Source organism: Acomys russatus, chromosome 25 (genome assembly GCF_903995435.1).
Source record: "Acomys russatus chromosome 25, mAcoRus1.1, whole genome shotgun sequence".
Lineage (NCBI taxonomy): Eukaryota > Metazoa > Chordata > Mammalia > Rodentia > Muridae > Acomys > Acomys russatus.
Genome location: NC_067161.1, coordinates 51130898 through 51156850, shown reverse-complemented (window position 1 = coordinate 51156850; position 25953 = coordinate 51130898). Strand labels below are relative to the sequence as shown.

Genomic DNA, 25953 nt, shown 5'->3' with positions numbered 1-25953 from the left:
AGATCTCTGTGAATTCAAGACCAGCCTGGTCTACAAAGTGAGTCCAGGGCAGCCAAGGATACACAGTTTGGTGTTTCAGGCTCACGCTGCTGCCCCTAGTTTTACATGGTTGTCAGAGATCCAAACTCAGTCAGTTCCTCATGCCTGTGTGGCAAGTAGTTCACTGACTAAGCCATGTCCTTCCCACCCTATCTCCCAACCCCGCCCCCAGACAGGGTTTCTGTGTAGCCCTGGCTATCCTGGGCTCGCTTTGTAGACAGTGATCCCCCTGCCTTTGCCTCCCTGACTGCCAAGATTATAGGCATGCGCCACCACACCTGGCTCTCCCTATCTCTTTTAATTTTGTTCCCTAAGCCTTTCAAGTTGGCCTTATCTTTAAAAAAAATTTTTTTTCTTTATGTGTTTATTTTAGATATTTTTGAGACAGAGACTTAGACTTGCCTAGAAGTCACTGTGTAGTCCAGGCTACTCCAAGTCACTGTGTAGTCCAGGCTACCTCAAGCTCAAATTTACAATAGTCTCCCATATTTTGGGATCACAGACATTCCCTGCCACACCCAGCTGCGGTTCTAATATTTTCACCAGTAGACCTGCTCGGTGGCTCAGCAGGTGAGGGCACTTGCTACCAGGCCTGAGGATCTGAGCTCAGTTCCTGTGACCCAGAGGTAGAAAGGGAGAACTGACTTCTGAGTGTTGTCCTCTGACCTTCACACAAACGCTGTGGCACTAGTGCATCCTCACATAATTAATTAATTAACATGAATAAGTAAGAATAAATTCTTGGGGTTGGGCGTGGTGGTGCATACCTTTAATCCCAGCACTTGGGAGGCAGAGGCAGGCGGATCGCTGTGAGTTAGAGGCCAGCCTGGTCTACAAAGTGAGTCCAGGACAGCCAAGGCTACACAGGGGAACCCTGTCTGAAAAAACAAATAAAAAGCCGGGCGTGGTGGCACATGCCTTTAATCCCAGCACTCGGGAGGCAGGGGCAGGAAGATCTCTGTGAGTTCGAGGCCAGCCTGGTCTACAAAGTGAGTCCAGGGCAGCCAAGGATACACAGAGAAACACTGTCTCGAAAAACAAACAAACAAACAAACAAAAAGAATGAAGTTAGGGCCGGCGACGTGGTTCAGTAAAGCTGCTTGTTGTCCAAGGCTGGCAACCTAAGTCAGAGCCCCTGAGGCAGGTCCTGGTTAGATTTAACTGCAAACCTGACAGATGCAGGTGCCAGGAAGTGAACCTGAATGAGGATGATCTGGTCAGGCAGGCCTGCAGTCAAGTCTGTGGGGGAGCCATCTTGAGGGTTAGCTGACACAAGAAGTCCTGGCTCACTGTGGCTCCATTCTCTGACTCTGACGTAAGACAGAAGAGAGGCAGACACTAGCAGAACACAAGCGGGGCCACGGCCTGTGCTCCTCACTGTGGATGATGTGAGCAGGGTGGGCTCCTGCTTGACTCACAGTGGTGGGTAATAACGTGGAATTGCAGGCCACAGAAACCCTTCCCTTGCCTACGTGGCTTTTGGCCAGGATGCTTCTTACAGCAACAGAAATGAAACAAGGACACCATGGAAAGCTGGAAGGAGACGAGAAACTACATGGAGCCGCCGCCTGACCTCCACATGAGCGCAGCAGCACGCATGCTCCCCACACGTATTTTGTGCGTGACCCCACACAATAATAAATTCTAAACTTAAGGGGTAGGGTGGGAACAACAAGATGCCTCCGCAAGGAATGGTGCTTGCTGCCAGGCCTGACAATCTGAATTCAAGGCCCAGCATGCACATGGTGGACGGCGACAGTGGACACCTGCAAGCTACCCTCTGACCTCCACACTCGGCACCCGTGCACGCATGTGTGTGGAGACACAAATAACACACTGAAAAAAGAATGAGGCAATGAGGTCAGGCCGAATAGATGGCTCAAGTGTTAAGAGCACTGACCGCACTCGGGAGGCAGAGGCAGGCGGATAGCTGTGAGTTTGAGGTCAGCCTGGTCGACAAAGCAAGTCCAGGACAGCCAAGGCTACACAGAGAAACTGTCTTGAAACCAAAACAAGAAAGAAAGAAACAAAGAAACAAAGAAAGAGTAATGTTATGTGTGCATACAAATGTGTAATTAAAGGCTCAGTGATTCCTGACTGCTGAATTTTCTAGATGGTCTTAACATCTCAAAATGAAATAAAGCCTCTTTCCAGTCGCCTGCCGAGGCACAGCGGAGTATCTGACTTAGGGCCCCATCCTAGCCTGCTCTGTACCGTGGACAGGCCAGGCTGCCATCCTGGTTGGACTGGAAGTTCCTGCTCCCATCAAACTGGTTTCCACAGCATCCCTCCATCAGCACATACCAGTCAGCCATGCTGGCTTGTTTTTTGTTGTAAGTCCCCCACCCCTACCCCCAAATCTCTGTCTCTTCTTTCCTGCTGAGAATTGAACCCAGGACCTTGAGGGTTCTAGGCAAATATTCTACCACTGAACTAGAACAACTCCTTATCTGAGAGATGTCTCACAATGTGGCTCTGACTAGCTTGAAACTCACTAGGTAGGCGGCGCTGGCTTTGAACTCAGACTGCTGAGATTAAAGGTGTGTGCTACTACTACACCCTGCCAGCCTGTTTTTTGTTTGTTGGTGGTTTTGTTTTGAAACAGGCTCTTACTATAATGCTCACGCTATTTTTTGTTTGTTTGTTTGTTTGCTTTTTGAGACAGGGTTTCTCCGTGTAGCCTTGGCTGTCCCACACTCACTCTGTAGACCAGGCTGGCCTCGAACTCGCAGCGATCTGCCTGCCTCTGCCTCCCGAGTGCTGGGATTGAAGGCGTGCGCCACCACGTGCAGCTTCACATTCAATTTAAAATATGTAGCCCAGGCTGCCCCTGCCCTTGAGCTCCTCCTACCTCTGCCACCCAGCCCTCAGGTGCTGGGATTACAGGCACAGGCCACCACATCCGGCTGCTATGCTGTCTACGACCAGCGTTCCTTCTCACTCATCAGTCTCGTGCCAGGTGGTGAAGTTTTTTAAGCACTGTTTCTGTGCCCACTTGGGCCTGACCGTCACTCTTGCCTTGCTTCTTTCCTCCTCAGCAAAGCTCTACTGAGCACCTGCTACTGTCACCACAGCCCACTGTGCCTAAAACACTTTGTTTAGCCTCACATTATCCCTACCCATCTCTAGCCAAGTCCTGTCTACCTTTCAAGCTCCACTTTGCAAGCCATCTTCCTAAAAAATCTAGCTGATAGACATCTCTAGGCCACAAGGATGCTTCAGCTGAAGACCAACCCTCTCACCCTCTAAATGCCTCACATGGCCCCTCCATCTTTGTTCCAGTCGTCTTCCCTAGTTAGCCTTATCAAAGAAACTTTTCAAGCAGACAGACGGCATATGCACCAATGCTTCCTGGCTCCTCCTCTCTCCTGAAGGAACCTTTCTCCAAGTGAGATCAACTCTACGCATACCCTCCTACACACATGTATGTGAAGAGCTGGGCTTTACGCAGCTTTGCAGTCCCCCAAGGGTGGCAACTGTCACCTTCAATGGACCCTACAGTCACTGGCCACAAGCATTACGTAAGCACGGAACCCTCCAGCTGACTGTCTGATGAGTGGAGAAGGCAGAGGCAGGCAGACAACACTGACAGAAGGTATGGGAAATGAAAAGAGAAATGAAGGGACAAGTCCGAGCCACAGAAGCAAAGGGTTATAGTGTGTCCACCACACCGCCCACATCCAACCGTCCTCTTCAGGCATCCAGAAAGCTCTCCAGGCCTTTTTGTCCAACCCCTTACACACCTTTTTTGGAGAGAAGACACCCACGGTACCGCCATCCTCCCGGACAGCCACGCCCATCTCGGCCAGCAGTGCCTCTCTGTGAGCAAGGGAAAGGCAACGTCAGCCTTCTCGCACCGCCCAGTGCCTTTCCCTGCAGAGCTGCCACGGCCCACCCCGGCCCCGCAGACCTCTCCATTCTCAGGGCTTCTGTCTTCCGGAGCTTCTCCTCCCAGGTCTCATTCAGCTCCGCTATAATCTTCTCTGTCTCCTGAGGGCGGTAGGACAACGGAAGGCCAAAGGTCAGGACCGACACCCGCCACAGACTCCCCGTCGTCCGCTGTGGCCGTGGTTCTGTGGAGCAGCACCTGGAGTGTCAGCCCTTCCTACCTGCAGCCTCTCCATGGCCTCCTCAGGCCCAATCTGGGGCTCAGCACTGGGGGAGAATGAGGGCTCCAGCTCCCCATTATGTGGAGGAGGAGATGAGGGTGAAGCTGGGGCAGACACAGACACAGCAGGCAGAGCCCCTCCAGGACTCCCCTCTTCCACCTTCAGGCCTGGAAGGGAGAAGTAGAGGGGGCTCAGATGAAACTGGCCAGAGACAAGAGAAAGCCGAGAGGGTCAGGGAAAACCACACAAGACATCTGGGCAACCTGCCACCAGGGCGGTGGCCCTCCTAAGTGGCGAGAGCGCAGCTGAGACCCCAGGCACGGGGAGCCTCACTCCTGCATGAGGTGAAGCAGGGGCTGGTTCTCTCCACTTCTACCATCAGAAAGCTCTTAGCTGTGCTGAGCTCAAGACATCCGCACTGTGTGCACCTGGCTCTCAGCTCTGCTCCTGGGATAAGATGCCACACTTTTCCTTTAGCAAGACAACTTGTCTACCTCATCCCCTTCTCGTCCCAGGAAGATTCTCATCCTCTCACGGGTCCCTCAGCCCCTTAGCACTCCAGCCTCAGTGAGATGGACCTCAAGACTGAACATCGTGTGAGCCTGATGCAAGAACATGGATTATGGATCTTCCCACATGGGCAATAATTCCTTATCTCTCTTTTTTTTTCTCTCTCTCTCTCTCTCTCTTTTGGTAGTTTGTTTTGTTTTCCTGTTACAAATATCGAACAAGGAAGCTGGAGAGATGGCTCAGCGGTTAAGAACACCGGCAGCTCTTCCAAAGGACCTGGGTTTGATTCCCAGCATCCACATGACAGCTCACAACTGTCTGCAAAATCCAGTGTGAGGGAATTCAGACGCCTTCATATAGACATACAAGTAGGCAAAAACACCAACGCACAGAAAATAAACACATTTTAAAAACATATGGAACACTTCGTGGAGCTGAGTGTCACCCTTGAGCAGGGGCCGTGCTGATCTCTGTACGGTCCCGATTTTAGTCCACGTGCTACTGAAGTGAGCACGTGGACATTAGCTCTCACCAGTGGGGCCGAGCACCATGTTAGAAGCCACCCTGCGGTTGACTATTAAGTGATAGTTGAGTAAAACTCTGATATTTCCAGGCATAGTGACACAAATGTGCTGAGGCAGGAGGACAGTGAGTGCATGGTGACCTTGACTGCGGAATGGGACCTTGTCTCAAAACAACAGAAGACAGATAGGCAAGGTGGCCCATGGCTTTAACTCCTGCACTACACAGCCTGGGATAGGAGGGGCTACAGCAGCGGTGGTTCTCAACCTGTGGGTTGAGACCCCTTTGCAGCCCTACATTAGATATTCTGAATATCAGACATTTACATTACAATTTACAACAGTAGGTAAAGTACAGTTATGAAGTAGCAAAGAGATAATTTTGTGGCTGGGGGTCACCACAGCATGAGGGACTGTGGTAAAGGGGTCACCACAGCATGAGGAACTGTGCTAAAGGGTTGCAGCATTAGGAAGGTTGAGAATCACTAAACCACAGAAAAGTCAAGGACATACAGTGATCCAAAACAAAAAAAAAAAAAAGAAAAAAAGACCGTGTCATTTTATATGAACTCCTCTGAGACACACGCCCTGCAGTGACTCCTAAATGTCCACGTGAACCATAAACCCATGGCTTGCTGCTATATGTTCCTTGCACCAGCCACTTTCTTAGTGCTAGAAGCCTGTCTTAAGTCTCCCTGAGAAATTACGTCTGTTCCAGCTCCCTAATTTCAAAAGACATAGGTTCCTTCTCCAGATGCGTGTCCATGTCACTGAACACGCAAAAGGGTTCAATGGTGAATGGACCTTCCCACATGCCAGGACTGGGCACAGGCAAAGGAGGAGAGACAGGGTGAGCTAAGTGGCCTTCTTGGGCTGTCTCTCCCCGGCAGCCCTACCTCCTAGGGCAGAGGCGGAGAGTCCCTGAGCCATCAGCAGCTCCCGCAAGCGGGCCACCTCCTCCTGCAGCTCTCGGATAAGCCGGGCATTGGGGTCCTCGTTGATGATGGCGTTGCATCGGATCTGCTTGGTGCGGTCTGCATACCTAGGCAAGGGAAGGTGGAAGTGGGGAAGGCAGGCCTGGGAGGACTCTGCTGTCTGTTTCCTGCTCCCTCCCAGATCTCAAGACACTGTGACAGGGCTGGAGGCTCTCCCTCCCCTTCTGACTACCCAGCCTTAGCTCCTGGCCAAAGCTGAAACCCCACCTGAGCGTGCTGAGCGTCTCCTCATAATTTATGTCAGCAGGGCTCAAGGCTGCAATCATGGCTGTGCGTGAGTTTCCACCTGTGAACGGAGAGGACAGGAAAGCTATGGGTGAGCTGGAGTCACCAATGGGACTCAGTGACTTAGTACCTGACCGTAACCCTAGGGCTCGGGATGTGGAAAGAAGATGAGAGCGTCCAAGGCCAGCCTGAGACACATGAGACCCTGCCTCAAATTAATAAACTATGTCAAACTAATAAATAAATAAGTCAGACTAGGTTATGAAACAAGAGCGCCCCAGCACAAAGGTCTGAGAGGCCAATGTCTGAGGCAGGGCAAGGCTGAGCACTGTGCGGCCAATCATGAAATCCAGGCATGTAGGAAAGGTGAGGTTGGGGGACGTCAGGCACTGTGAGCAGTCCGTCACAGGCCTGTGGGAGGGAGATGGACGCAGCAGTATTTGGGGGCAGGGATAAAGAGGTCAGGGAGGTTTCTGGTATGGCCGGGTGTAGCCATGATGTCAGCATAGGAAACTTCCTTAGTCAGGGCAAGAAACAGTGGGACACCACTGAATACATTAGAGGCTCTGAGAGGGGCAAGAAACTCTGTCAGGTGGGACGAAGGCAGGGTTAGCGAAGAGAGGGGAAGGTGCCCCTCACCCAAGTTCTCCTTGAGCAGCCAGGTGAGCACAGAGTCTCTGTAAGGGATGAAGTCCGACTTCCGCTTCTTCGATTGCTGAGGGAAAAAGGGGAAGACAGCCAGGCGAGTCATTCCCCGCTCCGTCTTTTCCTGAGACTTTCCTCTTCCCGACCCTCAGGGCTTACCAAATCTGCCAGGGCCGAGATCACCTTCCCCAGAGTAGTCAGGGACTTATTGATGTTGGCGCCTTCCTGGGAAAGGATGAAGGATGTGGGACCGAATCGGCTCCCTACCCATCAGACCCATGTGTGTGTACACACGCACGCACGCACACGCACGCACGCACACGCACGCACGCACGCACGCACGCACGCCCCCCAGGCTTCCATCCATCCCTCCAAAGCACGCTCACCTTTAGCCGCATCCCCCGGGCCCCTGATGAGTCAGCCCGCTCACTCCCAGCAAGGTCCACCAAGCTGATCTTGCTGACCTGGGGTTGGAGGAAAGAGGCAGGATGTGGCTGGGGTGGTCAGGGGAAGGGTTAAAGGAGCAGCCAGCAGAAACCTGGGTGCTCGGCAGAGGCTGGAGAAACCCAGGGGGAGACAAAGGAGAGAGCAGTGAGGAGCCGGCTACTCATTCACTCATAGGTTTAATGTGTTCCACTACAAGGGACACAGCGCGACTTGAGCTCCGCCCTGAGAACCTTTCAGGACAAGCGAGCGAGCAGGAGGGTGGAGCGGGCTATGGAAGCCCCAAAGAGGAACCATGGAGCACAGGTGGGCGTGGAGTGCGTAAGCCCCTTCCATCACCTTCCGGTCCCCATCTGAGAGAGGTCACTACCTTTTCTGAATCCAGGCCAGTTAGCTGGTCGTGGCAGCGCTGGGTAAAGACGATAGTAAAGACGGCATGGGAACGGCTGCTGGTCTCGTTCATGTTGGTGGCAGCCACAGTTCTGGAGTCGAAAGGAAAGTCACAGGCTCCTGCCCCTCACCCTCGCAATTCTGCCTCCCTCCCTCCCTCTTCCCAGGTAAGGCCGCCTCACCGCGCCTTATTGCCACAGTCCATGAGGTCGGCAATGTCTGCATAGGAAGTCACGGCCAATTTAGACAAATCCTGCACGTAGGGGCCCAGTATGGGGTGCTCCCGGACCCGCAGAGAGCCCCGACTCTTGGGATTCAAGAGGTCTCGTACTCGCTCACAATAGATCTCCATATAGCTCACCTGAGTGGGAGAAGCAGACAGGAAGTGAGGGGGCCCATAGTGATGCTGCTGGAAACACTAACCTGAAACTCCACTGGACAGGACAAGGCTAACTGCAGCTCAGGCACTGCAGGCATGGCGCTAAGACTGAATACGCTGGCTCACCAACCCAAGGAGGTGGGTCTAGTCATTGGCGTCCCATAGAGAAATGCACTCACAGGCTACAAGCTGAAATCACTGCCCAGAGTCACAAGTTAGTCACCAACAGAACCAGAATTAGGTCCCAAGCTGAGTCTAGAGACCAGGACTGTCTTTTGATTTTTTTTTTTTTTTTTTTTAAGATTTATTTATTTATTAATGTATACAGTTTTCTGCCTGCATGTATGCCACAACCCAGAAGAGGACATCGGATTCTAGTATAGATGGTTGTGAGCTGCCACGTGGGTGCTGGGAATTGAACTCAGGACCTCTGGAAGAACAGCCAGTGCTCTTAACCGCTGAGCATCTCTGCAGCCCCAGCACTCAGTCTTAATCACTGTTTTCCTACATTCTTGTTCCAGGGGCACCAGGCCTCCTGCCTGCACCAAAACTGGGACTTACCTCCACAGAATAGGAAAGCTGAGCGCTCTGGTTTGCATTAACACGAGAGAAGAGGTCCTCGCAGAGCTGGGGGGGAGGGGGGTAGACACAGAGAGGCTCCTGTTCAGGACACACCCGCAGCTTCCAGCCCCAGGCCAGACCTTGTCCCAAATGACCCTTTCCACAGCCTCAAGGGAGGGGCCAGTTCCATCTTATGGACAGGAAAACAATCTCTCAAATTTCACATTTGCCTACAGTCATAACCTGGTACCCATGAGGCTAGGATGCAAACCCACGTCGCCTGTACCCTAGTCTGTGCACAAGGCCGCTGCGGTGCCCAGCCACAGAGAATTATGGAGGCCTTTGCAAGTCCCAGCTGCGGTTAACACTGCCTGCCATGCACAAGTCCACAGGGGAAAGGCACTAAGGAAACAGTTATAAAGCAAGAGTCAAACAGCAGCGAGCAGTGAAACCACAGCTCCTCCAACGTGAACGGCTGGGATGCAGCCTTGTTGCCCTGGTGGGTGGGTGTTAGGCTGCAGCCACGCCACACATCCCACCTCATTTCCAGTCCGGGCAGCCCTGGATGGCGGCTCTTGGCTTACAATCCTCTTCCCCTCCCCTGGCTGCCCACTTAGGTCCCAGGACACACCTGAGGCACAATGCCCTGCTGGCCCGGTTCCTGCCGCCCCATCATAGTGTAGGACTTCCCGGCTCCCGTCTGCCCGTAGGCAAAGATGCACACGTTGTAGCCTTCGAACGCGTGCAGCAGCATCTCTTCCCCAATGTCTCGATACACCTGCTGTTGAGATGCAAACTGAGGATCCTCCGCCTAAGAGAGATGGAGGCAGAAAACGTCAGCCCGGGTCAGTGTGTGCTTGGCGTCTGTGGCCTAAAGCGTTCTGACCACTCTGACTGCCCAGAGGTCCTGTGTGTGCCCCTCACCCTGACTACACCATTCTTATCACCCCCAAGGCGCCGAACAGGTCCCCCGCTGCCAGTCCTAATTGTCTGGACAGACTCACTTTCCCCATCTTGGTCCTAAACACAACCCAACAGTACTCACTGCACCCAGAGTTTCCTGTCCTCCCAATCCAGTCTCCTGGATATGCTTACTTCCCCAAAATACCCCCGCTTCTCAGGATGCAACCCCCGTCTCCTCTGGCTAAGCTCCCTCCTCTTGCCCCAACTGCCTCACCGAAGTGTGTGACCAGTAAGAAAAGTCGAAGGTGAAGCTTTTGGGGGTACCCTCGCTCTGTTTGGGATTGATGATGGCTGGGAAAACAAGGAAAGGAAGGCAAGTCAGGTACTGTCCACCTTTGCCCACTTTCCTATAAGCCCCAGGGTCCCACTCCCCACCTCTGTCCTAACCAGTTTCTTCCCTTTAATAATCCCCCCCCCCTCCCTCCAGCCACCAAAGCTAATTTTGGCTCCACAGGACCCGCCCCCCCACTGAGCTGCCTCCCTGGATTGGGCAATGGAGGGCCGTGGCCAACATTCCCCCTCCCAGGGACAGGAACACGGAAAGGCCAGTCTGTCCGTGTCGTCCCCCCTCCCACCCCCCCCACCTCCAGCTAACACATGCTCTATGCCCAGCATGGCTTTCTTCCCAGGACAGGCCACCAGGCCTGGTCTTCCCCTCTGATGCTCTGGCTAGGCCTCTGAACTCACTCACAGGTGGTGTTGCCCTGCATGCTGACCACACACTTGGCATCCTGGCTGGTCTCACGGGCATTGAAGGGCCGAACCCTCACTGCCACCTTCACCGAGGCACCAGCCATAGCTTCAGAAACTCCTGCTGTCCTCAGCTGGAGAACAGAAATAAAAAAGGGGAGAAGGGCAGTCAGAGCCACCGAGAGAGCTCATGACACCACCTCCTTGCTTCTCGCGTCCCATGCAGCCACACTCCATCCCCGCAAGGGCTCAGCTCCTGCTCTTCTGGACTTCCTCCCAAATGTCACTCCCGAAAAGATTCCTGCCTCTCCTTCCCCAACCAGATCCCGGCTTGCTGGGGCTTGGGCCATCACCCCAGAGTTACCTGGTGTCCTGGCCCCAGATCAGGGGGGCCGTATCAGGTCTGGCTGCCACCGGCCCTCGTATGGGAAGCCCCATCCTACACTTGGGGCCTGGCCACACCTGCAGGGCTGTAAGGGAAACCCTGATTGTGGGGGGGGAAGAGTGGTCAGGAGGTACCTGGAGCTTCAAAGGCCCATCTGGGGCTGTGTTTGGAGGGCATGGGGAAGGGATGTGTGTGTCAGGCAAGTGAGGATGGCTGGCTCTCTGGAGTGGCTGGATGCAATGTGAGTCCAAGGGCAGAGACAGTGATATTTTTATTCCTGGTCACTCGCATGTGTACTGAGCGTTCAGTAGAGGACAGGGAGAGAGAGAGAGAGAGAGAGAGAGAGAGAGAGAGAGAGAGAGAGAGAGAGAGAGAGAGAGAAGAGACCGAAACAGAGATTGGACAGAGGGTGATTCAGAGCACAGAACACATGGGTAGAGATGCTGAGGGTGGCGGGAAGGCGAGAGGAGGGACAGAAAGTTACAGACACAAAGAAAATAAGAGGAATCAGATAAGAGACAAGATTGAGGTCAGGCCATAAAGGAAAGGCAGGCAGAAGAAAAGGAAGGAGAGACACGGAGGTGTTAAAAAGACAGGGAGAGAGGGCCCTGGGGCCAAGGCACACACTGGAAGCCCATAGGAGAGGTAAGAGGGCATGAGAAAAGCCAAACATAAGACCCTCATCCATAATTCCTCTCCAGGGTCAGCAAGGGAGAGGTAGGGACCAGTTCCACACAGAGCTGACAACCTCCACAACATGAGGCAGGGGCTATGCTACCTAGCAAAGGGCAAAATCCAAGGGCTAGAGGAACAGCCTGGTACAAGGATCCACACAGGCCTGCTTAGGATCCCCAAACCCCTGGCCCAGGCCCCAGTACTTCCTCCTCAGGATCCAGGACAATGGGCAGGGGAGGGTGGGGTCATCCTGCATGCATATCAACCCCCAGGACTCCAAGGCTGGGAGACCCAGAATACCTGTATCTTGGGGGGAGGGGGCTGTGGGCAAGGGGGGCGGGGCTTCCTGAAAGGGAAGCGAAGGGAAAAGGTAACAGGTTGGTCCCAAACCCACCCTGTGGGTAGTGCTATGGCGTCCACTAGCCTAGGGAAGGTGCCAGGCTGCAGCCTAGGAATGTGGGTGATCCGGGTGCCCACACCCTGGGAGGAGAGCCTAAGCAGCCCACGCCTACGGATACCAGGGTGAAGACTTATGAAGAGTTCAAAGGATGCCGCATCCCCACCTGTAGCCCCAAAAGACCCCCAACTTGTGTTACGCTGGGTTGGGCCTCACCTCACCAGCCTTCCTAGGCAGAGCAAGGGAGGAGTGAAGGGGCTGGTTTATCCCACCACAGGAAGGGAGTAGCCTAAATCACAAGAGACTGGCTCAGGAAGAATAGCCCTGACCCCCCAAAGCCCCTGACTGACTAGGGGAGGGAAGGACACCAGGGTGGACAAGCAGTGTGACACCTCCGAAGCTAAGAAAACAGGGAATTGGGTGGCAAGAAGAGGGCACAGCGGGGTAAAGAAACAGAAGAGTAGGTGCAGAGTCCGCCGGTACAGCTTTAAGGGCGCACTGGGGAGGCCGCGGCTAGGGTGGGGCCCGACCGACCCGAATGGGGGGGGGTGTCTCGGGTCACCTGCACCTTGCCCACCGGCAGCTCTCCAACAGGCCCCCGCCTGTCCTTTCTGGGCAGCCATGAGTTCCCGGTACCCCTAGTCCAGCCAACCGACGGCTGCCCGGGGCCTGGCACCATCCCTGCGCCTCCGCGGGGATAAATAGCACATGATCCGAGCTCTCTCGCGCCTAGCCCGCCCGGCCGGGTCGTGCAATCGGGACCACGGAACCCCGGCTGCCCCGGTCCGTCCGTCCGTCCCCGTCTTCCCCGCCCCCCCCCCGTCCCGTCCCAGCGCATTCCTCCGCGGGCGGGCGTCCCCTCCCTGCCCCCCACCCGGCTCTCACCTCGCCGCGGCAGGACTCCCGGCGGAGAGCAAACGGACAAACTTTCTGAGGAGATGCCTGGGACCGGAGAGGGAGAGACCCGGGGGCTGCCCCCGCCCCTCGCCGGGTCCCCGGGCGGCGGGCGGCGGATCGCGCCCCGGGGGCGGCAAGCAGTAGCGGCGCCAGCGGCCGGCGCCCGCCCCGGGCAGCGCGAGCTGGGGCGGGAGCGAGGGGCGGGGGGAACGGGACGGACGGGCGGGCGGGGGCGCGCGCGCGCGCTGGGGCGGGGGCGCGCGCGCGGGGGGGGCCGTGGACGGGCAAGGCGGGCGCGCGCCGTCCCCGGGAAGGAGCCACCGGGCACACTGGAGTTAAAGGGGCAATGCGCTCGGACAGGAGGGCCCGCCGGGCCGCCAGGACGTGGGAAAACTCGCGCCCCGGAGGGGCCGGGAGAGGTGGGGGCGGACCCTGAGGGGGACTTAGGTCCGAGGCGCGCACGTCGTCGCCGTCAGAGGCGTGCCTAGAGGGCGGGGCTTGCTATTAGGCCACGCCCCCAGGGGCGGTCCGCTGAGGCCCGGCCTCCTTCTTCAGGAGAAGCCGGGCAAGTGGGGCGACCCCGGGTCACTCCTGCTCCTCCCTGCCGGACCTGAGGTTCCAGAATTGTCTTCGCAGTTGCCCTCAGGTGATGGGGCCAAATGGCCGACGTCGCTGGCGTGGCTTCTCCCGGGTGCTCTCTACCCAGAGTGCCCTCAAGTTTGACTCCCCGGCCGCACCTCAACCCCAGGCAGCGCCCCTCAGGCTGAGGTGTCTTCTTAGGCCGCAGATGGCCTTCTCAGGGGTGCAGACCCCAGCCTGCCCGGCCTGGTCTGTCCATCTCCCTAAGCATGGGCCCCACTTAATGCCCTTCTACCTATGGCCGAAGATTTGGCTGTGGGCCCCGATCTACCTGCGGGGGCGGCGGGCCCAACCCACGGCCTCGGGCCTGCTCTTGCCCTCCCAGCAAGCCGAGCAGCCCACCAGCAGGCGCAGAGGCCGCCTTCCTTCCGGTGCCCTCCGCCCTCTTGGCTGTGCCCTGCTGCCAAGGGCTTGACTAGCCTTTGGTCAACTGTTTGTTCTGTCTGGCTGCCTTAACCGCCTCCAGCCTCTTAGATCTAGGTCGTCCACTCAGGCGCAGCTACCCGAAGACCGTTCGGTTCCCAGGCACTGCCTTAGTTCTAGACCTTCTTCTAACTCAAGACACCCAAGTTTGGGTGTCACATGGCTTTTCAGCCTACTCTATTCCTATCTGCATCTTCAAGATACACCCTCCCCCAAGATACACACACACACACTTTTTTTTTTCTTTTTTCTTTTTCTTTTTTTAATCTTCAACTTTTCTCAGCTCAGTTTAAGTGTCCTTGTTGGCTTGGTTGTGATGGACGGGGAGAGCAAACTGGGATACCATTCTGCTTGTAACACTTTCTCATTGTCTTTTCTGTCCTTTATGGGGCCTCCATGACTTCCTGACTTACCTAGTAGTTTATTGTTTGGGGTTCCCAGAGACTTGGGCATACAGGCAAGCTGCTCTACCACTGAGCTGCAGCTCTAGTGATCCCCTAGCCTTTTTGTTTGTTTTGTTTTGGACAAAGTCTTGCTGTTATAGAATAGCCAGGACGCCAATTAAAAATGTTCCTGCATAAGCCTCCTGGGTCTTTGGACCATCACACTTGGCTTTTATCTAGTATTTGTTCATTTATGTAAATTTACTTTTCTAGTTTATTTATTTATTTATTTTAGAAAACCAAGTATTAGCCAGGGGTGTTGGCTCACACCTTTAATCCCAGCACTCAAGAGGCAAGGCAGGTGGATCTCTGTGAGTCGAGGCCAGCCTGGTCCAGGATAGCCAGGGCTACACAGCTACACACAGAGACCCTGTCTTAAAAAAAGAAAAGAAAAAAAAGGATTTATTGTTTCATAGGCCTGCATACACCTAAGAGTAAAGTCAGATCCAATGATAGAACTCAGCGTATCAGGCTACGGCAACAGCACTTTTAGCTATTGACCTAGCTCCTTGGTCCGTATCTAGTTTCTTTCTTTCTTTCTTTCTTTTTTTTTGAAACCAGAGCATTTATTTTATGACTGCTTGAAATCTTCAAGATGAACTGGATGCTGCAACAGCTGCCCTCTTGGCTTTAGGTGTTGTTTCTTCACGGAATCCATGTCTGAATCTCCGGTAGACAATTTTTAGGTGTCTCATCCGCCCGGTCCCGGTTATATTCCGCCTCTTAGCCTTGGCACTCCAGTTATACTTTCTCTTGCGGTTGGCAGAGCAGCCACATTTGCCACAGGTCGACTTCTGAAGGTGGTAGGCCTTGGAGCCACAGCAGCGGCACACCATCTGCGTCCTATTGCGACACTTCCCAAAGGATGACGTCCCTTTCGTCATCTTGCTTCTGCCGCCGAGGCCCTCTAGTATATTTCTTTAAGATTTTATTTTTAGCTGGGCATGGTGGCGCATGCCTTTAATCCTAGCACTTGAAAGCAGAGGCAGACAGATCTCTGTGAGTTCGAGGCCGGCCTGGTCTACAGAGCAAGTCCAGGACAGCCAAGGCTACACAGAGAAACCCTGTCTCAAAAAACAAAAACAAAAAACACCCTCCCCAGAGGGTTTCTCTGTGCAACCTGGGCTGTCCTGGGCTTGCTCTGTAGATCAAGCTGGCCTGAAATTCACAGAGATCTGCCTGCCTCTGCCTCCAGAGTGCTGGAGATTTTAGTTTCTAAGCAATCACACCGCCTTTAATCCCAGCACTCAGGAGGCAGAGGCAGGTAGATCTCTGAGTTGGAGGCCAATGTGATCTACAGAGTGAGCTCCAGAACAGCCAGTGAGTGCTACAGAAAGAAACTCTGTCTCAAAAAAAATACCCTAGAGGGAGGGGGCAGGGCTAAGCGCTGGCTGAGTGATTAAGAGCTCTTGTTGGTTTTGCAGAAGGCCTCTTCCACCTTCCTCCAGCTCCTGGGTGCACATGGTCCAGAGAATCTCCTACACACTCACAGCACACACATAAGTAAAAAGTAAGTAAAGTCTGGACGGAAGAAGAGAAGAGCTTAGGAAGCAGACCATGATACACCCAAGTATGGGCACAGACTTCTCCAGGAAGCTTCTGTGCAGCTAACTTCTCTGTTCGCTGTTCTGTGTAGCCCAGTGGTTCTCCACCTTCCTAATGCTACGACTGTTTGGTACAGCTCCTCACGTTGTGGCGACTTCCAACCATAAAATTACTTTAGCTGCTTCTTCATAACTGATTTTGCACTGTTATGAACCGTGATGTAAGTGTCTGTGCTTTCCTATGGTGTCAGGTGACCCCTCTCAAAGGGTCATTGGACCCCCAAAAGGTTGCCACCCACAGGTTGAGGACCACTGCTGTAGACAACTCCGCTGCCTCCCCTGTGTTGATACCTTTCCCAGTTTCATTAACCTTTACCCAATTTGTTAGTCACCCTCAATTCCTTCACTTCCCTGTCCCTGATCACCAGTTTTAAACCAACTATTGCCAAAGGCCTCTGCCCATCCAGTCCGCACCTGTCGTAATTTTTGTTTCATCATCTTGTATTGCAGTTAACTTACCTTGCATCTGTGATTCCCACTTACTCTATGCCTTTAGCTCCAGGCAACATCTGCCTTTGCATCATTCACCCTTTCTCCAACTTTAAGTGCTAGTTAAAAGGACAGCACCATTGGCTCTCTTAAAGCTATTAAGCTCTTTTTTCGCCCCCAGTATTTGGTCCCCTTCCACCCTCTTGACTTGCTGATGGTCTGGTCACTACAGCCATTGTATCGTGAGTGATTCATTATCCATTATCCTCCTAGCACCAAGGAGGAGATCCAGCCCTGCTGCCTAGCCAAGTCCAGTCATGCAGGGCCAGGAAGATGGAGACAGCATCCTTCCTTTTGCCAAGTGAGTCCTCCCTGCTGGGTGGGGAGGGCAAGGATCGGATGGAGGGAAGGGTGCATGCTTGGAGTTCTCTCAGGAAGGAGAGAGAAAGAACAGGAACCTCAGTAGCCAGATTTAAGGGATTGGTGGCTTGTTAGCTTATTCAACAAATGGTTTACTATTTTTATTTTATTTTAAATTGTCCCTGGAGGCCAGAAGAAAGCTTGGGATGGCCTAGAGCTAGAGTCAGGAGATGCGAGCCAGTTTACATGGGTGCTGGGAAACACACTCAGGTCCTTTGCAAGAAAGAGCAGTGAGGATGCTCTTAACCGCTAAGCCAGCTCTCTAGCCCCAACAAACAGCTTCTGACCACTGCAACATGCTAGGCAATGTACAGTGGGCACTGAGGAGGAGTCAACAATTAACAAGAAAATGGCCCTCCTCTCACAGAGCTAGTGGTAGAGCAGAATTACAAGCAAGCATCATTACAGCTAGTTATGAGGACTACACAACAAGATACACAGGCATGACGCAGTGGAAATCAGAGGAGACGTGAGGTTAGGGTTGCTGTGGAAAGATGTTCTATTGTGTAGCCATGGATTTGAAATGAGGTCAAGGCCTGTCTAGCCCCTTCAGCAGTCGGGCTACAGGTGCGTGAGGGACACCTAGGTTATGACATGGGTGCAGGTGTGTGAGGGACACCTAGGTTATTACATGGGTGCAGGTGTGTGAGGGACACCTAGGTTATTACATGGGTGCAGGTGCGTGAGGGACACCTAGGTTATTACATGGGTGCAGGTGCGTGAGGGACACCTAGGTTATGACATGGGTGCAGGTGTGTGAGGGACACCTAGGCTATTACATGGGTGCAGGTGTGTGAGGGACACCTAGGTTATTACATGGGTGCAGGTGTGTGAGGGACACCTAGGTTATTACATGGGTGCAGGTGCGTGAGGGACACCTAGGTTATGACATGGGTGCAGGTGCGTGAGGGACACCTAGGTTATGACATGGGTGCAGGTGCGTGAGGGACACCTAGGTTATGACATGGGTGCAGGTGCGTGAGGGACACCTAGGTTATTACATGGGTGCAGGTGCGTGAGGGACACCTAGGTTATGACATGGGTGCAGGTGCGTGAGGGACACCTAGGTTATGACATGGGTGCAGGTGCGTGAGGGACACCTAGGTTATTACATGGGTGCAGGTGCGTGAGGGACACCTAGGTTATGACATGGGTGCAGGTGCGTGAGGGACACCTAGGTTATTACATGGGTGCAGGTGTGTGAGGGACACCTAGGTTATGACATGGGTGCAGGTGCGTGAGGGACACCTAGGTTATTACATGGGTGCAGGTTGCGTGAGGGACACCTAGGTTATGACATGGGTGCAGGTGTGTGAGGGACACCTAGGTTATTACATGGGTGCAGGTGCGTGAGGGACACCTAGGTTATTACATGGGTGCAGGTGTGTGAGGGACACCTAGGTTATGACATGGGTGCAGGTGTGTGAGGGACACCTAGGTTATTACATGGGTGCAGGTGCGTGAGGGACACCTAGGTTATGACATGGGTGCAGGTGTGTGAGGGACACCTAGGTATTACATGGGTGCAGGTGTGTGAGGGACACCTAGGCTATTACATGGTGCAGGTGTGTGAGGGACACCTAGGTTATTACATGGGTGCAGGTGCGTGAGGGACACCTAGGTTATGACATGGGTGCAGTGTGTGAGGGACACCTAGGTTATTACATGGGTGCAGGTGTGTGAGGGACACCTAGGTTAATGACATGGGTGCAGGTGTGTGAGGGACACCTAGGTTATTACATGGGTGCAGGTGTGTGAGGGGACACCTAGGCTATTACATGGGTTGCAGGTGTGTGAGGGACACCTAGGTTATTACATGGGTGCAGGTGCGTGAGGGACACCTAGGTTATGACTGGGTGCAGGTGCGTGAGGGACACCTAGGTATGACATGGGTGCAGGTGTGTGAGGGACACCTAGGCTATTACATGGGTGCAGGTGTGTGAGGGACACCTAGGTTATGACATGGGTGCAGGTGTGTGAGGGACACCTAGGTTATTACATGGGTGCAGGTGGCGTGAGGGACACCTAGGTATTACATGGGTGCAGGTATGTTAGAGACACCTAGGTTATGACATGGGTGCAGGTGTGTGAGGGACACCTAGGTTATTACATGGGTGCAGGTGTGTGAGGGACACCTAGGTTATGACATGGGTGCAGGTGTGTGAGGGACACCTAGGTTATTACATGGGTGCAGGTGTGTGAGGGACACCTAGGTTATTACATGGGTGCAGGTGTGTGAGGGACACCTAGGTTATGACATGGGTGCAGGTGCGTGAGGGACACCTAGGTTATGACATGGGTGCAGGTGCGTGAGGGACACCTAGGTTATGACATGGGTGCAGGTGTGTGAGGGACACCTAGGCTATTACATGGGTGCAGGTGTGTGAGGGACACCTAGGTTATGACATGGGTGCAGGTGTGTGAGGGACACCTAGGTTATGACATGGGTGCAGGTGTGTGAGGGACACCTAGGTTATTACATGGGTGCAGGTGCGTGAGGGACACCTAGGTTATTACATGGGTGCAGGTATGTTAGAGACACCTAGGTTATGACATGGGTGCAGGTGTGTGAGGGACACCTAGGTTATTACATGGGTGCAGGTGCGTGAGGGACACCTAGGTTATGACATGGGTGCTCGGCCATGAACTGCAGTCCTCATGACTGAGCAGTGAGTACTAACTCCTAAGCCATATCCCGCCCCTCTGTTTGCTTGTCTGTTTGTTTCTGGAGTGGGGCCTTATTTAGTTTAGGCTAACCTCGTACTTACTCTGTAGACGAGGATGACTTTGAGGGGCTGGAGACATAGCTCAGAGGTTAAGAGCACTGGTTGCCTGGGGAGGCAGAGGCAGACTGCTGTAAGTTCGAGGCCAGCCTGGTCTACAAAGTGAGTCCAGGACTGACAAGACTACACAGAGAAACCCTGTCTTGGGGGAAAAAATAGCAAGCTCTGGATGCTGTTCCAGAGGTCCTGAGTTCAATTCCCAGCAACCTCATGGTGGCTCACAACCATCTATAATGAGATCTGGTGCCCTCTTCTGGAGAGAAGGCACATGTGCAGGCAGAGCATTACATACATAATAAGTAAATAAATCTTTTTTTTTTTTTTTAAGACAGGGTCTCTCTGTGTAGCCTTGGCTATCCTAGACTCACTTTGTAGACCAGGCTGGCCTCGAACTTACAGCGATCCACCAGCCTCTGCCTCTCGAGTGCTGGGATTAAAGGCGTGTGCCACCACGCCCGGCCCTAATAAATCTTTAAAAAAAAAGGATGACTTTGAACTCCTGATTCTCCTGCCATCACCTCCCAAGAGCTGAGATTGCACACATGCACCAGAAGGTGGAGCTGATAGGAGTTGTGAGCTGCCTGCCTGGTGTGGGTGCTGGCAGCAGAGCCTCAGCTCCCTGAAAGAGCAGGAAGTGCTCTTAACCACTGAGCCAGCATGATGCCACTTGGAATGATTACTCTCACTGGCCTCAGGAGGCAGAAACAGAACAGATCACGGTCTCCTTTCGGGGTAGCAGCATCTGGGAGGAAATAAGAATAGAAGCAGGGGGGCTGAGGAGAAGCTCGGAGCACTTAGTGTTCTTGCAGAGGATCTGGGTTCGGTTCCCAATACCCACATGGCATCTAACACCCACCTGTGCCTCCAGGCCTAGAAGACATGGTGCCATCTTCTAGTATCTGTCGGCATGAATGGGGCACTCAGACATGTATGCAGCCAAAACATCCATATACATAAACATTTTTAAAATACATCCTTAACAATAGAAAGTACGTGGGCTTGTGGAATGTCTCAGTGATTAAGAGCACTGGCTACTTTTCCAGAGACCCAGGTTCAGTGCCCGCACCCACATGACGTCTGTAACTTCAGTTCCAGAGGATCTGATACATTTTTCTGGGCTCTGTGGGCACTGAATGCACACGATACACAGATACACATGCAGGCAAAACCCACAATGTGGAATAGAATCTTTTAAAATCTGTAATTAAAAAGAAAGAAAGAAAAACAACAACAAGCTGGCCATGGTAGCGCATGCCTTTAATCCCAGCACTCAGGAAGCAGAGGCAGGTGGATCGCTGTGAGTTCGAGGCCAGCCTGGTCTACACACTGAGTCTAGGACAGCCAGGGCTACACAGAGAAACCCTGCCTTGAAAAAAAAAACAAAACAAAAACCAATAGGAGCATGGAGAGTAAAAGAGAGCGACCATTGCTCTAGTCCAGGAAGAAAGGATGATAACCATCTGCAGTGTGATGAGAATGAAAGTGGGAACAGTGGGCACATATGCGCATCGGCCAGCTTTACAGCTCATTGAACAGACACGAGAAGTCAGTGTGTGTGTGTGTGTGTGTGTGTGTGTGTGAGAGAGAGAGAGAGAGAGAGAGAGAGAGAGAGAGAGAGAGAGAGAGAAGGAAGGTTTTTGGCTGCTAGGTATATCTTAAGCTGAAGGCTGAGAAGATGGTGGGTGGAGCCTAAGGAGGATCCGGCGCTTGAACAGGCTCGGGAGTAGTTAGCACGCTGGATGAGACCGGCTAAAGACAGACAGAGGTGAAGAATATAAAAGACCCAGGATAGTCACTTCTTAGTGACCAGGAGGTTGGGCCAGGCATGATGGCTCATGCCTGTAATCTCAGCACTCCAGAGGCAAAGGCAGGCGGATCTTTGTTTGTTTTTTTTTTGTTGTTTTTTTTGTTTTTTTTTGGTTTTTTGTTTTTTCGTTTTGTTTTTTGAGACAGGGTTTCCTCTGTGTAGCCTTGGCCATCCTGGACTCACTTTGTAGACCAGTCTGGCCTGGAACTCACAGCAATCCGCCTGCCTCTGCCTCCCGAGTGCTGGGATTAAAGGCGTGCGCCACCACGCCCGGCTGGCAGGCGGATCTTTGTGAGGTCACAGCCACCCTGGTCTATATAGCAAGTTCCAAGACAGCCAGACCTACATAGGGAGACCCTGTCTCAAAAAAGAACATAAAGTCAGTCTGGGGACAAGAAAGTAATGAACACTTCTCAGACAGCTCCACACACTTCCTACATGCAAGGGTATTAGTCCTCCTGAGAGACAGAAGACACAGGGTAAACACAGCCTCTCTCTTGGATCCTTTGCATTGACTTGAGCTACCTTGTCCATGAAATCACCTGAGTAGCCAAAGCCTTCCTCTTAACTCTGCTTGCTAAATATTATGCTCTTTAGCTGTGCAATATAAAAGCTGAGATTTAAGGCAGGCATGGTGCCACTTGCATTGTAATCCCAGCACTCAGGAAGCAGAGGCAGGCAGATCTCAGTGAGTTCAAGGTCAGCCTATCTACATAGTGAGTACCAGAACAGTCAGAGCTACAAATTCTGTCTCACAAAACCAAAAAGGAGGCTGGGCATGGTGGTGCACACCTTTGATCCCAGCACTTGAGAGGCAGAGGCAAGGCAGATCACAAGGTGAGTTTGAGGCCAGCCTGATCTACAAAGAGAGTTCCAGGACAGCCAGAACTATTACAGAGAGAAACCCTGTCTTGACCCTCCTCCCCCCCAAAAAAGCAAAAAACAAACAAAAAAGGGGGGGAAGAGAAAGAGAATTAGAAGCAGCTGAGATCTGGTGAGTCCTAAGGATTCAACCATAGCCCATCTCCACCCTAACCCTAGCTCCTGTCTCAGTCAAATCAGAATTCATTGACTTCTTTGCTGAAGGGCTCTCTGGCTGTAGCTCAGCTAGACACGACTCGGGTGGTGCAGTGCCTTCTTAGCATTCAGGGAGCTCTGGGTTTGATTCCCAGCCCTGCATAAACACTAGGCGTAGTCATGCATGCTTATGATCCCAGAATTCAGAAGATGAAGCCAGGAGAATCTTTTAAAATTGTTTTTATCAATTTGTGTGTCTATCTGTGTGTGTATGTGCACCCCCAGACGCCAGAAGAGCAGGTTGGGCCCTACAGATCTGGAGTTACAGGCAGTTGTGAGCCACCCCGCCTCAGGGGTCTTGGATTTGAACTCAGGTTTTATGCAAAAGTAGCATGTGCTCTTCACCTCTGAGCCACACCCCTGTGAGGCAGGATAGTGAGTTTGAAGCCAGCCTAGGATACATGAGACCCTGTCTTAAAGGGGGGGAGTTAAGAGAAAACATAATGACTCATGATTTTAATCCCAGAACTAAGAAGGCAGAGACAGGCAGATCTCTCTGAGTTTAGGGTCAGCCCAGTCTATATAGCAAGTTCCAGGCCAGCAGAACTACATAGTGAGACCCTGTCTCAAAAGAAAGAGGGAGGGAAGGAGGGAGGGAGGGAGGTGGGAAGGAGGGAGGGAGGGAGGTGGGAAGGAGGGAGGGAGGGAGAGGAGAGGGAGAATGGGAAGGCATAGCTTGCAGGCATGTGGACAGCTGTATGATCCCATGGGAAGGCCCACCCTGAATCCAGTCGGTGAGTGGGTGCTCTGAGGCAGTGAGTGGTGAGTGGGTGCTCTGAGGCAGTGAGTGGTGAGTGGGTGCTCTGAGGCAGTGAGTGGTGAGTGGGTGCTCTGAGGCAGTGAGTGGTGAGTGGGTGCTCTGAGGCAGTGAGTGGTGAGTGGGTGCTCTGAGGCAGTGAGTGGTGAGTGGGTGCTCTGAGGCAGTGAGTGGTGAGTGGGTGCTCTGAGGCAGTGAGTGGTGAGTGGGTGCTCTGAGGCAGTGAGTGGTGAGTGGGTGCTCTGAGGCAGTGAGTGGTGAGTGGGTGCTCTGAGGGTGCTCTCAGCCTTCCTAATGCTTTGACCCTTTAATACAGCTTCTCATGCTGTGGTGGCCCCAACCATAAAATTGTTTTCATTGCTACTTCCTTCCTGTAATTTTGCTACTGTTACGAATCATGATATTTATGTGTATTTTCCAATGGTCTTAGGAGACCCCTGGGAAGAAGTTGACCAGCACCCCCACCCCCCAGGGTCGAGACCCACAGGTTGAGAACCACTGCTGCAAGGGGCACTGCAGCAGGAGTCCACCTTGTTGCCTCAGGTGTTCCAGGGTCGTCAGCAGATCTTCACCCTGTGTCCTGCCTTTCCAGAACAGCAGACTGATGATGCCTCAGCCTTATGGAGATGCCTTCTGGGAGAATCTCAGCCAAAGGTCTAGGTGAGGAGAGGAGAAACAGGAAGTGGCGGTGGGAAGGGGAGACTGCACTGTTTTCGTGGTCACATGCTTACAGCAGTGAGCCCTCGGTTAAGGAGAGTTTGTAAGAGAATGGTATTTATGAGGTGTCTTTTCTGAATCCGGCTCCTGTTCTTGTTCCTCTCAGCTCCAACTGGACGGTAGAACAGCACGTTCCACCAATATTGGTATGACAAACGGCTTCTCAGCCTTCTGTTAAAACTGTGCGCGCTGCCTTTCTCTCCTTACTCCCATTCCCCTCTGCTGTTTCCCAGCCAGCGGACTAAGCACGCCCTGTTTTATTGTAAATCAAGCACCCTGTTTTGCAAAGACCCCCAAGTTCTCCTACTAACTTCTGTCTACCCATTTAGCAACTGTTCTTCCGTCTTGGCACAGAGGGCCCCTGGTTGCGCCCAGCCTGGCCTGCACCCTCTTGAGGGGCTCCCTCCCCCGGAGCAGCTTTGGAGAAGAAAGAGAAAGAGGCTGCATTTGGAAAAAATGCAAAAGGGACCTGGAAGCGTCCCAGCCCGCGTTAGAGCTGTGACTTATCACCTGGAGGACCTGAGGAGGCGCCAGAGAATCAGCAACGAGTAAGGGGGCGCGGCACCCGGCCTGGGGCGGCCAGGGGGGGGGTGCTGAGGGGGGGCACGCAGGGAAGCGTGGCAGCAGAGTTTGAACTAAAGACAGTCAGGAGCTTCAAGAGAATCCACTGGTGCCCCTGATGTGATGATGCAAACATAAGTTCTTTAAGTTTTTGCATTTAGTTATATGTGTACATGTGTAGTGTATGCCACAGCATGTGTGTGGAGGTCAGAAGGACAGTTTATGGGAATGGCCTCCCTCCTTGCACCATCGGGTCCTGACTGATCATCAGGCTGTGGCAAACACCTTCACTTGCTAAGTTACCCTGCTGACCCCAAACATCACTTCAGTGCTACGGGAAGAAGCAACTGAGGCGTGGAAGATAAGTCACCGAGCTTGGAGAAATGAAATGGCCCATGATGACAAAAAAGCGCACCATAGGACTGGGGGACATTAGGGGACACGGCTGGGTTCCTGGGGGAATTAGGGGACACCGCTGGGTCCTGGACTGAAAATTCTGTATGTGAAGGGCAAAAAGTTGGGGTAAATTGACCCGTGAGTGTCAGTCAGCAAGACCTCAGGGTGAAGAAAAGAAGAAACTGAAGCCAGACGTCCACACGACTCTCTCCTCAACTTAATGTCTCCACAGACTGAAGATGGCCCAGTGGGGCCGCTGTGGGGGAGCACCTGAGCTCCCTGTGCTTGAGGAGGACTGTGGACTCTTCCGCACGAAGACATGCCGTGATGTAGAAGGAGAGAGGGCAGCGGGTCCACAGGAAGAGAACTGTTTTGTCACTCCCAGGGATCAGGTCTGACTGGAGAGGAACTCGGTGGGGTTAGGGTGGACAGTGATGGCAACTCATAACCTCAAGTTATCAGAAGCCAAGAGTGAGGTTGCATAGTTGGATTAGGAACAGAGCAGCCGAGAACCGTAGCTTCAGAGGGTGTGCGCCTGAACGGGCAGGCAAGAAATCTGGAGAGGCCTGGTTTTTGCCTTTCTCATCCCCCCTCTCAATCTTTCTCATCTACAGCTGCTCTGGTCTCCCTGGACTCCGGTAGGCCAGGAGGGGACTTACACCTCCGGGCAGCCAAGCTCTCTGGCCCACAGCACTGTTACAGCCGGGAGGAACCCCGTTTATAACCCCCAGAGGGCGGAGCTGGCGTCTGAGGAGTAGTGGAAAGTCATCGCGCCCAGTTCAGACACAAGCCTCTCCCCGCTGCTGGCACCAAGGCTGCCGCTTCCCTCTCCTGAGCCTGACTGTTGCTCCCAGCCCACAGCGCAGGCATTCACAGCCCACCTGAGTTCCTATCCAACCGTCCTGTCCCCTCACAGCAGGCTTTCCCTCTAGGCCAGACCTTGGTCTTGTGTTCTCTCTGTTCTGTTATTAAAGAGCCCGGAGTAGTCTTGCTCCTGCGCGAGGCAAAGATGAAGGGATGGAAAGGAGGCCTCCTCTGGTTGCTTGAGTACCCAGGTTCTTTTTTTTTCCTT

General features: G+C 53.2%; 3 protein-coding genes, 1 long non-coding RNA gene and 1 other non-coding gene across 6 annotated transcripts in view; 2 read left to right on the top strand and 3 right to left on the bottom strand.

The window, feature by feature from the left end:
- Positions 1–12970, bottom strand: part of Kif1c (kinesin family member 1C) — a 30214-nt gene extending 17244 nt beyond the window's left edge. Inside the window, 16 exon segments of the mRNA XM_051168064.1 lie at positions 3783–3858; positions 3950–4029; positions 4149–4315; positions 6076–6221; positions 6382–6460; positions 7039–7114; positions 7204–7269; positions 7431–7508; positions 7859–7970; positions 8061–8239; positions 8819–8884; positions 9450–9629; positions 9996–10072; positions 10473–10605; positions 10836–10941; positions 12814–12970. Of these exon segments, the coding sequence (XP_051024021.1) occupies positions 3783–3858; positions 3950–4029; positions 4149–4315; positions 6076–6221; positions 6382–6460; positions 7039–7114; positions 7204–7269; positions 7431–7508; positions 7859–7970; positions 8061–8239; positions 8819–8884; positions 9450–9629; positions 9996–10072; positions 10473–10578 (1488 nt within the window). The 5' untranslated portion in view covers positions 10579–10605; positions 10836–10941; positions 12814–12970.
- Positions 5069–5172, bottom strand: LOC127208906 (U6 spliceosomal RNA). The gene has a single exon (XR_007833163.1). It is a non-coding gene; the product is annotated as a U6 spliceosomal RNA (small nuclear RNA).
- A 1925-nt stretch (positions 12971–14895) lies between the features above and the next one.
- On the bottom strand, positions 14896–15214 carry LOC127208705 (60S ribosomal protein L37-like). Its single transcript, XM_051168233.1, has one exon. It carries the CDS (start codon positions 15212–15214, stop codon positions 14921–14923), a length of 294 nt encoding a protein of 97 aa, XP_051024190.1. The 3' UTR covers positions 14896–14920.
- A 1391-nt stretch (positions 15215–16605) lies between these two features.
- Positions 16606–25713, top strand: Inca1 (inhibitor of CDK, cyclin A1 interacting protein 1). The gene is made up of 6 exons (XM_051167232.1): positions 16606–16724; positions 23751–23867; positions 24031–24070; positions 24279–24472; positions 25114–25273; positions 25496–25713. The coding sequence occupies exons 1-6, from the start codon at positions 16681–16683 to the stop codon at positions 25637–25639; spliced, it is 699 nt and encodes a 232-aa protein (XP_051023189.1). The 5' UTR covers positions 16606–16680; the 3' UTR covers positions 25640–25713.
- On the top strand, positions 17661–19396 carry LOC127207855 (uncharacterized). Of its 2 annotated transcripts, none has more exons than XR_007833030.1 (4): positions 17661–17776; positions 17814–17887; positions 19034–19125; positions 19385–19396. It is a non-coding gene; the product is annotated as an uncharacterized LOC127207855 (long non-coding RNA). The 2 variants fall into 2 exon arrangements; XR_007833031.1 differs by lacking the exon at positions 19385–19396 and adding an exon at positions 19274–19285.
- Positions 25714–25953: the final 240 nt, after the last annotated feature.

Bases quoted from the DNA above. Each gene is read 5' to 3' on its own strand.
- Inca1 (XM_051167232.1), top strand. From the start codon at position 16,681: ATGCAGGGCCAGGAAGATGGAGACAGCATCCTTCCTTTTGCCAA. The intron at 16,725-23,750 runs GTGAGTCCTCCC...TTGTTGCCTCAG, and splicing joins AGCATCCTTCCTTTTGCCAA to GTGTTCCAGGGTCGTCAGCA. The intron at 25,274-25,495 runs GTCTGACTGGAG...TCTCATCTACAG, and splicing joins TTGTCACTCCCAGGGATCAG to CTGCTCTGGTCTCCCTGGAC.
- LOC127208705 (XM_051168233.1), bottom strand. From the start codon at position 15,214: ATGACGAAAGGGACGTCATCCTTTGGGAAGTGTCGCAATAGGACGCAG.